Source organism: Panthera leo, chromosome B1, assembly GCF_018350215.1.
Source record: "Panthera leo isolate Ple1 chromosome B1, P.leo_Ple1_pat1.1, whole genome shotgun sequence".
NCBI classification, from domain to species: Eukaryota; Metazoa; Chordata; class Mammalia; order Carnivora; family Felidae; genus Panthera; species Panthera leo.
This window is the reverse complement of record NC_056682.1, coordinates 198,366,116-198,379,893: the sequence shown is the minus strand read 5'-3', so window position 1 is coordinate 198,379,893 and position 13,778 is coordinate 198,366,116. Positions and strand designations below refer to the sequence as shown.

Here is a 13,778-nt window from a genome sequence, read left to right as displayed (position 1 = left end):
CATGGCCCACCACACATCCCGAGGCTGCCAGCGAGGAAGGGAACTTGTTGACCCGGAGTCCGGCTCCCTGTTTAGATGCTGCTACTGTCTCCTAACGTTTGGCAATGGGAACCCCAGGAGGGCCAGGTTAATCCCCGGAGGCTGCATGGCGGAGCTGGTATCTGAGCCGGGACTGGAAGGAGCTGGAAGGCGGAGCCCATGGGGAGGTGTGCCTAGCAGGCCGTGTGGTGGAAAGGCACTGGCCTCGGAGACACGGACTAGTCCGAAGGACCCCAGCCCCCTGGTGACCACCTGGGACTCGAAAACCTCATCTGTGAAACGGGCGAGCACCGCCCCCTCCGGGGTGGTCGTGAACCCTAAGGAGGAGGCAGGTGCTAAGCATACGGACTTGCCTGGGCTGTTTATGCAGAAAACCGGGGAGACAGGCTCACTGCAGTACAGTGCTCTACTGAGCACCTGCTGTATACATCACCTTCTCAGACATCCCCCGGCAGGAGGAGGCAGAGGTGAGACAGGATCCTGCCACCACAGCCCAGTCCACAGGGACGGGCTCAGATCTTCTGAGCCCTCGGGTTCTGGGCAACGGGCACCAGGTAACCACACAGATGCTCGGCTGTGGCTGCCCAAAGCCCTCGTGGCCAATGTGCGTCACCGGTGCCTTAAACAGGGAACCGAGGGACCCACAGCAGGTAAGCATGTGGGGAAAGCACCGGAGCTGGGGGACAGAGCCTGCACCCAATGGACCACAACAGACGATGGGTAGCCGTTCAGGTGCCATGCTGCACCCCACTCCGAGGGGACCTAAGATGCCAGGGCTGAGAAGAGCAAAGGTCAAATCCGGAATGAGAAACCCAGATATCCAGGTGGTGTCAGCCATCAGAATGATGAATATGATGACCTTGAAACCAAGGTCATTTCTGCCTGGGCCGGCAGGCGGCAAATCCCCAGGGCACGCACCGCGCAGGTCACGTGAGTGGCCGCAGATGAGGCCCCTGCTAAGCCGGCTGGCCAGAGTGGAAAAAGACGTCGACCTTGAGTCACTCCAACCCGGTCCCGGTCATGAGCTTAAAGCCACAGATACACTGCCAAGCCGGGAGCCACCGGACGAGCTTCTCAGCCCACGTACCGTCCTTATGGCACCAGCGGGAACCACAGACGTGGGCCTCTCTGGGCCTCAACGTTCCCGCCGGAAAGGGGGCTCTCCTAGAAGTACCCACCTCTCGGGGCAGACAAATAACACGGGCGAACACCCCGCGGACCCAGCAGATCGTGACTCTTGATGGGTCCGCGGGCCAGGCAGGCCCGGCACGGTGTCCCTCCAGCCCACGAGGCAGGCCGGAGCGATGGGAAGGAGGGATTCTAGGTCACAGCACACCCCGGCTTCGCCAGTCACCCCGCGGAGCCGCCTCACCTCTGCGGGCTTCGCTCGCACCTAGCGACCGACCCACGGGCTTTCGTGAGCTAGAACCGCACGCAGTGCGTGAGATGCTGTGGGAACTGCTGGGAGTGTGGGTGTGCGAGCATCTGTGCACCCAGACACGAGCAGACTGCTCACACAGCCACACGGGGTGAACGGAGAGGCAGCCACGGCCACTCTGCAAGGTCTGGGCCACCCAGTGGCGTCTCTCAAATCACCCCTTTGAATCTGAGTGACGGGCACCATTTTACCACGTCTTGTTTCCCAAAGAACAAGTCCCCAGAAGATCAGTGTCTTAACTTCCTCCTCAAGCAGCCCAGCTGTTCCCACCCTCAGAGACCACCCAGCCTGTGGGGGAGGCTCCACCCCGCCCCCCACTTGGCTGGAACCCCGCCCCTTCCAAAAGCTCTTCCCCCCTAGAGAACCGTCCAGAGAGAGGCCTCCCCCCTCCATGAGTGAGCGCTTCCAACAGCCCGTGCACAGACCACACTGGCCACCAAGCCCCGTGCCTCCGCACCCTGCCGGGGCCGGTGAAGGACGGAGGCTGACCCCCAGACAGCTGGGACTGCCCCGGACCTCAACTTCCCCACCTGCAAGATGGGTTATAGACCTGCCCTCTGGGGAGGAGGGTCACTGAGCTCGGCTGGCACAAGTAAGGGGCCCGGAACTGGGTCTTGCACGTGGGGAGTAGGCCGCCTTATCTTTGTTAGTCTGCTTCCTCCCTGGAACTTTGGAGGTAAAGACTTCAAGTCTGGAAAGTGATTTTCCCCACGTGGGTGGCCGCTATATAAAAGAAAGTTTAGGGGTGGGTTTTCCCCTTGGACTCACGGCTATAGAGAAGGATCCGGTGGCGGCCAGAGGGGCGGTGGCGGGTGGTGAAGTCGGGGAAGGGAGTGGAGAGCACTTACCTTGAGGAGCACCGATTAACGGACAGAGCTGTTCAACCGCTACGTTGCACCCGTATACCCGCGACTAACAGAACACGGTGTTAGTTATGCTGGAATTTTTTTTAAAAAGTCGTATGTTAAAATTGAAAAACGTAAACACTAAAAAAACCCAAAAAGCCCAACAACACTAAGTTACGTATGGTCATTCTGGAAAAGCAAGGAAATGAAGAAAACTTAAAAGCCACAGGGCTGGTTTTGCACAGCGGGGGTCAGCCAGATGAACCGTGTCTTGTCCCGACCCCCGTCACTTCGTGAGTCAGTTCGGCGGTTCCCTCCTGGACACAAAGGCAGCGTAGTCCCCATCGGGGGCCACTCACCTTAAACCTCTCGGTGACCCCCTCGGTGATGCTGACGGTGAACTCGGCTATCTTGGGAGGGCGCACTTTGCCCTTCTTGCGATCGGGCTCGTACTGGGTCTTGGTTTTCACCACCACCTTGTCGGGGAAACAGAGAAGCAGAGCGTCAGGGGTGCGGCCAGATGCATCCAGACACAAAGAGGGCAGTCGAGTCGCTGTTTGGCCACCAAGTGTTTGGCAAAAAGAATGAGGACAGCCCCCATTTATTGGAAATCTCGGTGCCGGGGCCTTCTAAGAAATTACCCGTTAATAACCCTGAGAGCAGCCCCAGGAGGGAAGTATGATAACTCGGGGGCAGAGGAGTTAAGCCAATAGGTGGCAGGGTGGACTCCTGACACGGTGCTCACTCCACTCATATCGCAAGCCCAGTGGTCGGGAGAGAGCGCTTGGTTTCCCTTGGTCTCTACACCGTGGGTAAAGTGAGGCAAGAGGGGATTAAACGTTTCCCTCCAGGAGCAGGAAGGAGCAGGAGCCAGCTCGCAAGGAAATCGACCTTGTGGCTGTCTCCACCCCACCATCCTCTCCCTCTTCTGCCCCTGCAACGGCCCCCAGAGGGTCTCCCTCCTCTTCTTCCCCTCTGCCCCCTGTGAAGTGGGAGAGGCGTTTGCACCCAGGAAACCGGCCCTACCCTGACCCGTACACCCCCTTCCCCTGTGGCCCCCCAGCTTCAGATGAGCCCCGGCCCGCCCTCCAGCCTCCTCCCTCAGGCTCCCGGCCCCCTCTTCCTCACACCTGCGGCCGGGACGGTTTCCTCTCCTGTCCCCACCGGGCAGGGAGGCGTCAAGAGCTCACACGTCTCCAGTCCCTGGTCCCCCACTTCCGGAAGCCAACAAGTGGCCACTGGACTGCGGAGAGCCAGCGACCCCCACGCTCTTCCTCCCCCAGAGAGGGCGGCACGCAGCTTGGGGGAGACACTCGGGCAGACCTAGGAAGACCCAGCGAGTCAGGAGCTGGCGACGCTGTCCGAGGGAGCCAGGACCCTGGAGCCAGCCTCCAGGAAGGAATCGGGAGAGAAAGCGGCCCGTGCCAGCCACCACCGAAAAGTGACCCAAGGGCCACACTCCTGCTTCCTTCTTTGTTCCTTTCTGTGCGCGCAGCTCTCCAGACATTGAGAGGGAGGGCGTGCCTGGAGTGACAGCCTGGGCGCCCACGTGGGGAGGGGCAGCCGGCTCCGAGGCAGTGTCTGCGCATCACCCTACTGTCCTCAAGTCCCAACCGCACCTGACTGGCTGTGTGACCTTGAGCACGTGCCTGACCGCTCAGAACCTCAGGGTCCTGGCCCGCAAGCGGGAACAAGGCCTCTCCGACCGGGCTGCAGTGAGGAGGAGGAGGGAGCCCGGTCGGTATTCTATCAGCCCGGATCCCTCTGCATCTTCCACTGACACACTAAGCGACCTTGGACAAGACCCTCTATCTCCACATCTGTACCACAGGGGCGGCAACGGTAGTTCCCTCCTAACGTCAGCTCGTTAAAGAAACGTAAGCCCGTCCAGCACGCAGACAAGTGCCTGGCCCCTGACGAGCGTTCATCAGACGTCCGGTGAGATGCCCCGACGTTGCTGCCACGTGACTGCTGTCACTGGGGCACCTCAGCACTCAGTACACATGCTCAGGACAGATTCCACTTGGAACCCTGACAGCGTTCCCTGACCCCATAAGCCATGCCACAGGGGACAGGTGACATCGCCCCCCTGAACCCTGGCTGTGAGCATCACAGCGCTGTTGTTCAGGGTAAGCGGGGTCTAGAGTGACAGATGTCTGGTCCCGAGCAGGGCGGGGCACGAGGCCCTGCCAGAAGCTTCTGTATCCGGGAGGAGTGTGGCCTTCAGCCACGTGACCTTGGGCGCATCTCGTGAACTCTTTGAGAGTCAGTCTACTCATCCGTGACCTCTGAAATCTTCCAGCCTAATCATTGGTTCCTGCTAGAAATCCTGTCCCTGGAGCATCGTTGCCAGCTCCCTCTCTTTGTCTGAACACCCCCAGGGATGGGAGGCTCGTTCTCTTTCAGACCTACCCGGGCCACTTCTGGACGGCACAGCAGGTCGGCCAATGGATTGCACACCTGCCTGAAATCCCCCTCCCTGGTGTAAGTCAACTGAGTGCCAGACGGTTCTGGAACGGAACAGACTGAGGGCCCAAGAGGAGGCTCAGGCTGAGCAGCGGGAGTCACCTGACAGAGGTGCTGCCTCAGGACGCAGCGTTCCTGGCACAGGCTGCCACCACTCTTGGGCTGAGCTGGGAGGGGAAGGTGGGGGCGGTGGGGCCGGGCTGAGCTGGCCCGCAAGTCCAAGTCCCCCGCCCAGCTGAGGCAGCCCGGCCCCACCCCTCCCCCAAGCTTCTCGGGACCATCGGTGCCCCAGAGCGGCCCCACGTGGCCTGGGTGCACAGGTGCGACGAGCTGATCCTCTTGAACTCAAGACACCTGCTGCCAGCCACGATCCTGCCCCTGCCCCCCACCCAAAACACAGACAATAAAGTCGGGGGGGACAGAAACCACTCCGGAGAGCTGAGTAGGTCAAAGAGTCCACATGGGAGTAAAGGAATCTTCCAGAAAGGAAGGACCCACCGCTGCAGATATTCCCCCCTCCCGGTCCCCGCCTGGTGGTCAGCAATCCCCAACGTGCGGGAATAAAAGACAAAGACCTGAGTCAGACCGTCCTCACCAGGGCTAAATGAGACAATAAGAGGAAACGCACTTTGGGGAATAGAATGAGCTCAGTCGCGGCCAGGGTGGTTTTTAAGCAGCGGCAAGGTGGTCAGAACGGATGCCGTTTATTACCGTTTCAGGTTTGAGCTTTACAATACAATTGTGGAGACTTTTAAACATCGTATGTTTACCTTTTTAAGTGTTAGCTCTTGAAAATATTCTCCTCGACGTACAGAAACTATTTGATTGGATACTGTATTGAAGAAAAGAAGGGACTCTTCAAATCCAGCAAAGAAAACCCACTTTGGGGAAAGGATGATGAATGATTGATTGTCCCCGGCTACAGTAACACACACTAATACCCGGGCGAGCAGAGAGAGCCCTGACTTGAAGATTTCACAAAAGGAACAAAGAGAGGCGGGAGGCTCCCTGTAAGAAGGGACACCTTGCAGCATCCACAGCCAGTCTGGGAGGGGCGGGCGGAGAGGATGCGGACGGGAATTCAGCCCCTGAGGAGGGTCCATCCGGCCAAAGAGAGGGGCCTCCCCACCGCGAGGGGGCAAATCAGGCTGACACCGCGCCACCTGGGGAGGCACGCGGGGCAGCCGCGCCCCTAGACTCACCCCAGACCCACGGCCCCCTGCTACCCTGAGGCAGGGCTGGGGCGGGGCTGTGGCGCCAGGGACCTCTCTCGGACAAGACGCCCACGAAAATCAAGAAGGGACCTTTCCCCCACCGCGCTCCCCGGTCAGGACGGAGCTGTCACCCAAGGCTGGGGGCGGGGGGGAGCACGTCTCCAGATCCGGAATCCCGCGCGGGCACGTCGTCCTCCCGGGGGGCTTCCTCCCTCCGCCCGGGCTCGCCCCCACTTCGCGTCGCCAGCGCACCGCCGCGCGTCTCTTTTGTTGCGGCCGCCGCCCGAGACTTGGGGGTGCGCACCCGGCGGCGCGGGGGCGCCGGGGGGCTCTCACCTTGTCCGGGGGCGGGAACTGCAGCTGATTGACATCGAGGGGCGTCATCAGGGGGATGGTGTCGAAGCCATCCTCCAGCAGCGGCTGCTTGGTGCCCTTCTCCGCGAAATTGTTCCCCAACTTCACCATCGTTCCGGGAGACCCGAGGCTAGCGCCTGCGAGGGAGGGCCGGCCGGGAGTCACCGCGAGCTCGGCCGCCCCCGGGGAGGAGTCGGGAGGACGCCGACCCGGCGGGGCTGGGGGAGGGGGGGGGGGGGGTCCCGGCCCCTCCCCCGCGGGACCCGAGCGCAGGGGCGCACCGCGGCCGGGGAGGGGGCGCGCCCCGTCCCGGAGCCCCGCGCGGAGCCTTCCCACCCCTCCCGTCCCCCGCGCGCCGTCCCCGTCCACCCGCCGGGGAGCCCGGCGGCCGCGGACCCCGCCCCGGGCGGAAGGGGCGGAAGGGTCGGGCCCGCGGGCCGCACTCACCCACGCCGGCTCGCAGGTCTGGCTCCGAGCGCGCCGCGAGCCTCCGCGTCGGCCGCTCCCGCGCGCAGCAATGGCGGAGGCGGCGCCGCGCGGGGCCGGGCGGGGGAGCCGAGCGATTGGGCTCGCGGCCGCTCCCTCCTCCCGCTCGCCGCCTCCCTTCCCGCCGCCCCCGGGGCCGCCCGTGCGCCGGCGAGTGCAGGGGCGGCGGCGGCGGCAACTCCGCCCTGACGCAGCGCGCGGGGCCGCACAAAGGAGCGCTCCCCGGGGACCCGCGGCCGCTCGGCGGCGGGGGGCGCCCCGGGAACGCGGGCGGGGGCGTGCGCGGCGCTGGGAGGCGCGGAGGGGGGGGGCAGCCCCCAAAGTGGGGGGAGGGGCGGGGGCCGTGCGCGGCGGCGGGCACCCGGGAGGGGGGAGGGGGCAGGGGGCGTCCCCGCGGCCAGGAGGCGCGGGTGGGAACGGAGCGGGGCCGGGCCGTGCGGGGAGCGCCCTCCGGAGCTGGGGACGGCGCCCGGGCTGGGAGGACGCCCCGGCGGAGCCGGAGGGCTAGGTGCGCGGGGCAGGGAGAGCGCTTCGCGCGCCGCGTCGGAGAGACAGGGAACGGTTGTTCGGGTCCCCTCGGAAGAGAAAGTGGGGGGTCCCTTCCCTGCAGCCGCAGCCGGGAGCGTCCGGGTCGCAGAGGAGGGCGCTCGGGAATGAAGGGGGCGGGGGAGGGGGGGGGGGGTTCGGCCGCTGTCGCAGCTGCCCGGACTAGGGCGTCACTTTGCAGACCTGGAGCCAGCCCTGGCTGCGGGCCTCCCCAGACGAGCCACCGCGCGAGGTGCGGCGGCAAGACCAGCAGCTGGAGGCGGGCGGCGGCTGGGGAATCGGTACCTTCCAGGCACCTGTCTGCTTGGGGCCGAGCGTCGGTGTCCCCAAAGTCCTTCTGTCACACCCCAGTCGCGCGGCCGAAGGCTGAGGCCGGGCCTTTTGCATCAGCCAACGGAGAACCACTGGAACCTGCCTCCCCCCCCCCCCCCAGAACCGCAGGGAATGCACGGAGACAGCGGGAACAGCCCAGGCTAGGAACCCCACTTCCAAATCCCCAGGAGGGCCCCACCCCCTCTTACCCCAGGAGGTAGTTAGATTCCTGCGCTGGCCCAGGTCCCCAACAGGGTCCAAGTGGGTCTTTGACCACAGGGCAGACACTACCCCCAGCCAGCCTGCGGAAGACTGGTGGTGTCCCAGGCCCCCGCCCCTGCCACAGGGCTGGCGCCTGGCCACCAGCCTCCTTCTGGCAAAGGCCCTGAAGCCACAGGGCTGATGCAGTGATACCGCATGTCTGTGTGGGGTTCGGGTTTCTTATGTGGAACCCCAGGAGCCTCCCCCCTGACGCTTGGACACTCCCTGCAGCAGGTGAGGAAGGGAGTTAGAATCCGCTCAGGTGCCGGGCTGGGTCAGTCCCTGGTGTGGCTCAACTCAGCGGTCAGGAGAGACCACGTGTGCCTCATGGGGGGGGGGGGGGGGTGGCTTTGATCCCATCTCAGGTGCCAGCACTTTACAGACGCCAGCACAGGCCACACACACACACTCTGGTTGGGACCCCACACAGGCAGCTGCGGGGAAGGCCCCCCGGGACCCCGTGTGTACCCCTCCTTCCCTCAAAGGCTCTGCCAGCTGAGGAGGACGGGGACAGGAAGGACCCACGGTTCTACAGAGACAGCAGAGGACAGCCGATGCCGCTTGCTCCCTTTTGTGTGCCGTCCCGGGTGTTCACGGGGGGCCGGTCACTGGGACTTGGGCGGTTTCAGTGGGGGGGTGGGGGGAGGGTCCGAATTGGGCCTGGCCCTGAAGGATGCCGGGAATGCGGGCACGCAAACCCACAGCCCACCCACCAGAAGCCGATGGAAGAGGGAAATGAAACGGCAGGTCCTTAGGTGGAGGGCATGGGAGACTCTGGATCAAGTATGTGATCCGCCGGGAGCCAGACAGCGCTCTTGCACGGGGAGGAAAAGAATGTGCCAGAAAATGTGTTTCCTGTAGCTGCCCCAACAGCTTACCACAAACCAGGCCTTAAAGCTACAGAAATGTGTAGCCTGGCCGAGCCGGAGGCTAGAAGTCCTGAGGCCAGGGGTCAACGGGGCCATGCTCCCTGCTGAGGCTGCAGGGGCAAACGTTCCTGCTTCCAGCGTCCGGGCCCCAGGCGTTCCAAGGCTTGTCCACGTCAGTCCGCTGTCTGTCCCCGCGGTCACTCTGCCTCCTCCTCTCCTCCGTGTGTCCCCCGTGACGGCCCCGGTCATTGGATTTCCGGCCCACTCGGTGACCCCAGATAAGGTGATCCTCTCGAAATCCTTCACTGGGTTACCAGAGGACACGTTCACAGGTCCTGGGGATCCTGGGGGGGCCACCGTTGGGTTCGCCTAGGCCTCTGGGAGGGGCGGGGTCTCCGCAAGAGATTAGCTTGAAGAGGCCGGAGTCACAGAACAGGGGACAGCTGCCCGCCGAGGGTGCTTGTGGACAGGTGTTAAGATGTTTTGAAGCATATACGCGGTAAAACCAACAGGACTTGCTCTCCACCCTAGACCCCCTTGCAAGGTCTTTGGCCAGTATTTGGTTTTTCTAAATGACTCTTTGTAGGATACTTTAGGGCTGCCCCAGGAGACAGACCCGCCACCTCTTGGACAATGGCAGCAACCCCTGCCCCATCTGCCCTCCGGGGGGGGGGGGGGGGGCAGGACTGCCCCCTGCTGCTGCCACCACTTCCAAGTTCAAGCCTCGCAGTGACGCCCCTAGACTGGATCGTGGGGGGGGGGGGCGGATTTCCAGTCTTTCCTGCTTCCTTGTTGTGTGACTTTAAACAAATTGCGTAACCTCTATGCCTCAGTTTCCCCATCCAGAAGGCGAAGATGATAGCAATAATACCTCCATCACAGTGACGCTATAAGAATCACATGAGCGAGGCGCCTGGGTGGCTCGGTCGGTGGAGCGCCCGACTTCGGCTCAGGTCATGATCTCGCGGCTCGTGAGTTCGAGCCCCGCGTCGGGCTCTGTGCTGACCGCCTGGAGCCTGCTTCCGATTCTGTGTCTCCTTCTTTCTCTGCCCCTAACCCGCTCGCATTCTGTCTCTCTCAAAAATAAATAAACATTAAAAAAAAATTTTTTTAAAAAGAATCACACGAGCTATAAAAAGCAGCACCTGCTTCGGCTATTGTTACGGCTTTGAGTGCTGCTGGCCACTCAGTATCCCTGTGGTCTCTATTCTTGGTGGCTTATGTGGAGAGATGAGGTGCTGGCTGGATGCTTGCTGTGGGCACAGGATCAGTGCTCCAAGTGACTGAGGAGACACCCCCCCCCCAAGTCCTGGTGAGCCTCTCTGTAGCTCAGGGAGGGACATGCCGGGTCCCAGGCCACGGAGTGCCCGGCAGAGCAGAGCAGTGAATTCCTGAGATGCTTTGGCCACATGTCTTTTTCTCTGATGGCGAAGTAATTCCCGTACCGCAAATTTCACCGTTTTGAAGGGCGCACGTCGTTTGGGTTTTTCGTACGTGCCAGGTTGGGCAACCATCAGCACTAATTCCAGAACACCTGGATCACCCCAAAAAGAAATCCTGTCCCCATTAGCAGTCGCTACCCATTCTCCCCTCCCCCACCCCAGCCTCCCCGGCAACTGCTAATCTACCTTCTTTAACCTACTGACAATTACAAGACACTGTATTTTTAAAAAGTTTTCCCAGCTTGACACGGATAGAAGTGTGTACGTTTAAGGCGTCCAACCTGATGAGGCCATATGCACGTAGATGGTGAAGTTATTTCTACAATGAGGTTAGTTAACACGTCTATCATCGTACGTCGTTTTCTGTGTGTGTGCGGTTATTTTGATGGTGAGAAATTTAAGACCTTATGACTTTTTATGGACTTGCCTATTCTGTGCCCATCCTCCTTTCTGATGGGTTTCAAGTTTTTCTGTCCCAGCTCCTTAATCCTCCGTGGGTCAGGACGCTGACAGGGACGAGGGAGAGAAATGGGGCTTCTGGATGTTTCTGCAGATGGGGAGAGTCAGTCCACCTGGGCATTCCTCCCTGTCTCTCCTTGAACCTTACACTCCAGCCACACCAACCTCCCCATTCCCAAAGCACCTGCCTCCAAGCCTGGGCAAATGCGGTTTCCTCGGCGTGGAATGTGTCCCCATCCCCTGTCCATTTGGCAAACTCCTACTCATCCTTCAAAGCCCGGATCCAGTGTCACCTCCTCCTTGAGGCTTCCCTGGAGCTTCTTTATGCTTCTTTCCTGCTGGGTTTGGGTATTTATACCTTTTCCTGGAGTGTGAGCCAATCCTGGCAGAACAGCTTAATGGTTCATCTCTGCCTCCCCTGAGACTAGAACAGAGTCTGGGGAATAGCAGATACTCCGAGAGCGTACGTTAAATGGCATAGGCATCCACTCATTTCACATTCGCAGCAGATTCAGACATTTAAATGTCAGGTGCGTAAAGCCAAGTTCAAGGGTATAGTAAGAAAATTCATGGTCTCATTCAGGCCAAAGGCAGGTCTGCCCGTGACGTCACCGAGACATGCCCCCTCCCGGATTCAACCTGATTGCAGACGCGCGTTTCTGGAAAACTCCAACCCTTATATAAAAATACGTAAGGTATAAGGGCGCCTGGGTGGCTCAGTCGGTTAAGCGTCCGCCTTCGGCTCAGGTCATGATCTCACAGATCATGAGTCCGAGCCCCGCGTCGGGTTCTGTGGCTCCCTCTCTCGCTGCCCCTCCCCCACTCACGCTCTGTCTCTCTCTGCCTCTCAAAAATAAATGTAATAAAAAAAATGTTTTAAATACATAAGGTATAGACAAAATCATAAGTCCACTTCCCTGGTGGCCCTTGGTGTTTCACCATCGTATTCTGACCCCAGCACTTAACACACGCTGAGTACTCAGTAAATGGTTAAAAAATGAACGAAATTGTTGCTTCTTTGTCCTTGGAGAACCTGAGCAAATAGTGTGGGGCTCACAGTCAGCTGGTGACTCACTATGTTATTGTTTTGAATTTGGGGAATTTTTGTGTGTCGTTCGGTCTATATAGTCTTAATGACCCACAGGGTGACACCCCTTGGCCAACAATTCCCTTGACATAAAACCGCCTCAGGGGATCCCTTTTGCCACCGTCTTGAGGAGCCATCGTGACCGGTGGAAATGACCGCGTGAATAAGAGCTCGCGTGCAGTGAGCAGTCAGGTGCGCCCCAGGTGCCGGCGCTCGACGTCCTCAAAGCACCTGTGAGGTTCTGTTCTTCGTCTTTCGGACGAGACCGCGGAGGCGGAGGTGACACATGGTCGTCAAGACGATGCTCGGGGAGGCGGGGGCACCTGCGCGGCTCAGTGGGTTAAGCCTCCGACTCTTGATTTCGGCTCAGGTCACGGTCTCACAGTTCGTGAGATCGAGCCCCACGTCGGGCTCGGCGCTGCAGCCCAGAGCCTGCTTGGGATTCTCTCTCTCTCTCTGTCTCTCTCTCTCTCTCTGCCCCTCCCCTGCTTGTGCGTGTGTGCTCTCTCTTAATGAATTAAAAATTTTAAAAAATACTTAAAAAGAAGATGTTTGGAAGACGCATCGGCAGAAGAAGGGAGAAAAGCAGACACTTCAAGGGCTTAGGCGTGGACTCTCGACAAAAATGCCACCCCTCCGCCTGCCCCAAGCCCAGCCCCACGCTGGGACCAGACTGGGACTCCCCATGCTGGGAGTCAGACCGGAGGACCTGACTACGCCTCAGATCCAGGTTCCACGTAGGCCCCAGAACAGGGGGAGGAAGATACCCCTGAATGGTACCCCCAGGGCCTGCGTTCGTGAGCCACTGTCACTCCCTTAATCACCGGCAACGAGTCGCTCTAGCGGTGTGGACTTGGGCAGGGCGAGGGCCTTCCCGGGCCTCAGTTTCCCCTCCTAGAAAATGAGGGGCTTGGGCTAGAATGATAACTTAACCTCCCCCAGTTTAGAAGTCCCCGTCTCATTGGCCAGTCATCCTGAAAAGTGTGACCGAGATGAATCAGAGTCCGAGTAACGGAGGGCACGGGGAGGTCAAGGCACCGCGCACGGCCTGCGGCGTCCACTCCCCGGGCCACGAAAGCTCCTCCGGCTCTTCCCCTGCTTTGTCCCGAGGGCTTCCAATACCACCAGCACGAGCCCCGCGCCAGGTTCCCGGCGTGGGGCAATAACTCGTATTGAATTATTTAGCTGGTAAATGATCATAAAAGCACTTTGCCAAAGTAAAGAACCACAGAAGGGCCAAATTCTAATAACAATAACCCCACCAGACGCTTGAATTAATTCTTGAATTTTTTACAAGCCCACAGATGGATGAGTGCAATTCATTCCACGCTCTGCGGAGCCAGGGTCCCCGAGAGAGTGTCTAAAATTCACAGGATCCCTGGAGTGTGCTGGAGACAGCACGGGGCAAGGCCGAGCGGCATCGCAGGCAGCTTGACGATGACCTAATGGGGCTTTTCCGTCCGCCGTGTCTCCGTTCTGCAGCTGGGCTGGGCTTGGGTGGTGGCAGCGAGGGACATTAGCGCACACAGCTGGGCCACAGGCTCTGAGCTGACCCAGGACTTCGGGCTGTGGCACGTTTTTTTTTTTTTTTTTTTTTTTTTTTTTGAACATTTATAATTTATAACCTTTTCTCTGTCGGGCAGGCTCCGCTGTTTCTCCCGTCCAGATGGGGAACGGGAGTGGGTTCCTCAGGAGTGGGTTTCCCAGAAGACTGAAATGTCACGTCTCTGGGTCCAATTTGCCTCATTTCGGACCACAGCTATTCTAAAACGCGAGGCACGTTGCCCTGTCTTCCGAAGCAGAGGACGTGGAAAAGAAGCTTCTCTCTTCTTTAAGAATCAGGTCAGCTTTCTGCGCAGAGCTGCGAGCCCTCACACGCTGCGTGTGCCCAGGCGCCTGGGCTCAGGCAGTGCTGATTCGGCTTTCGGGATGCCTGTGACCTTCATCTCTGTCAAGGGAC

The 13,778-nt window shown here is 60.2% G+C and overlaps 1 protein-coding gene across 1 annotated transcript in view; it reads right to left on the bottom strand.

Moving 5' to 3' along the window:
• The window catches only part of NSG1 (neuronal vesicle trafficking associated 1), a 29,704-nt gene extending 22,777 nt beyond the window's left edge, over positions 1–6,927 (bottom strand). The window contains exons 1-3 of the mRNA XM_042936910.1: positions 6,804–6,927; positions 6,339–6,493; positions 2,682–2,798 (exon numbers count right to left, since the gene is read on the bottom strand). Of these exons, the coding sequence (XP_042792844.1) occupies positions 2,682–2,798; positions 6,339–6,467 (246 nt within the window). The 5' untranslated portion in view covers positions 6,468–6,493; positions 6,804–6,927. The remainder of the gene's footprint in view (positions 1–2,681; positions 2,799–6,338; positions 6,494–6,803) is intronic.
• Positions 6,928–13,778: the final 6,851 nt, after the last annotated feature.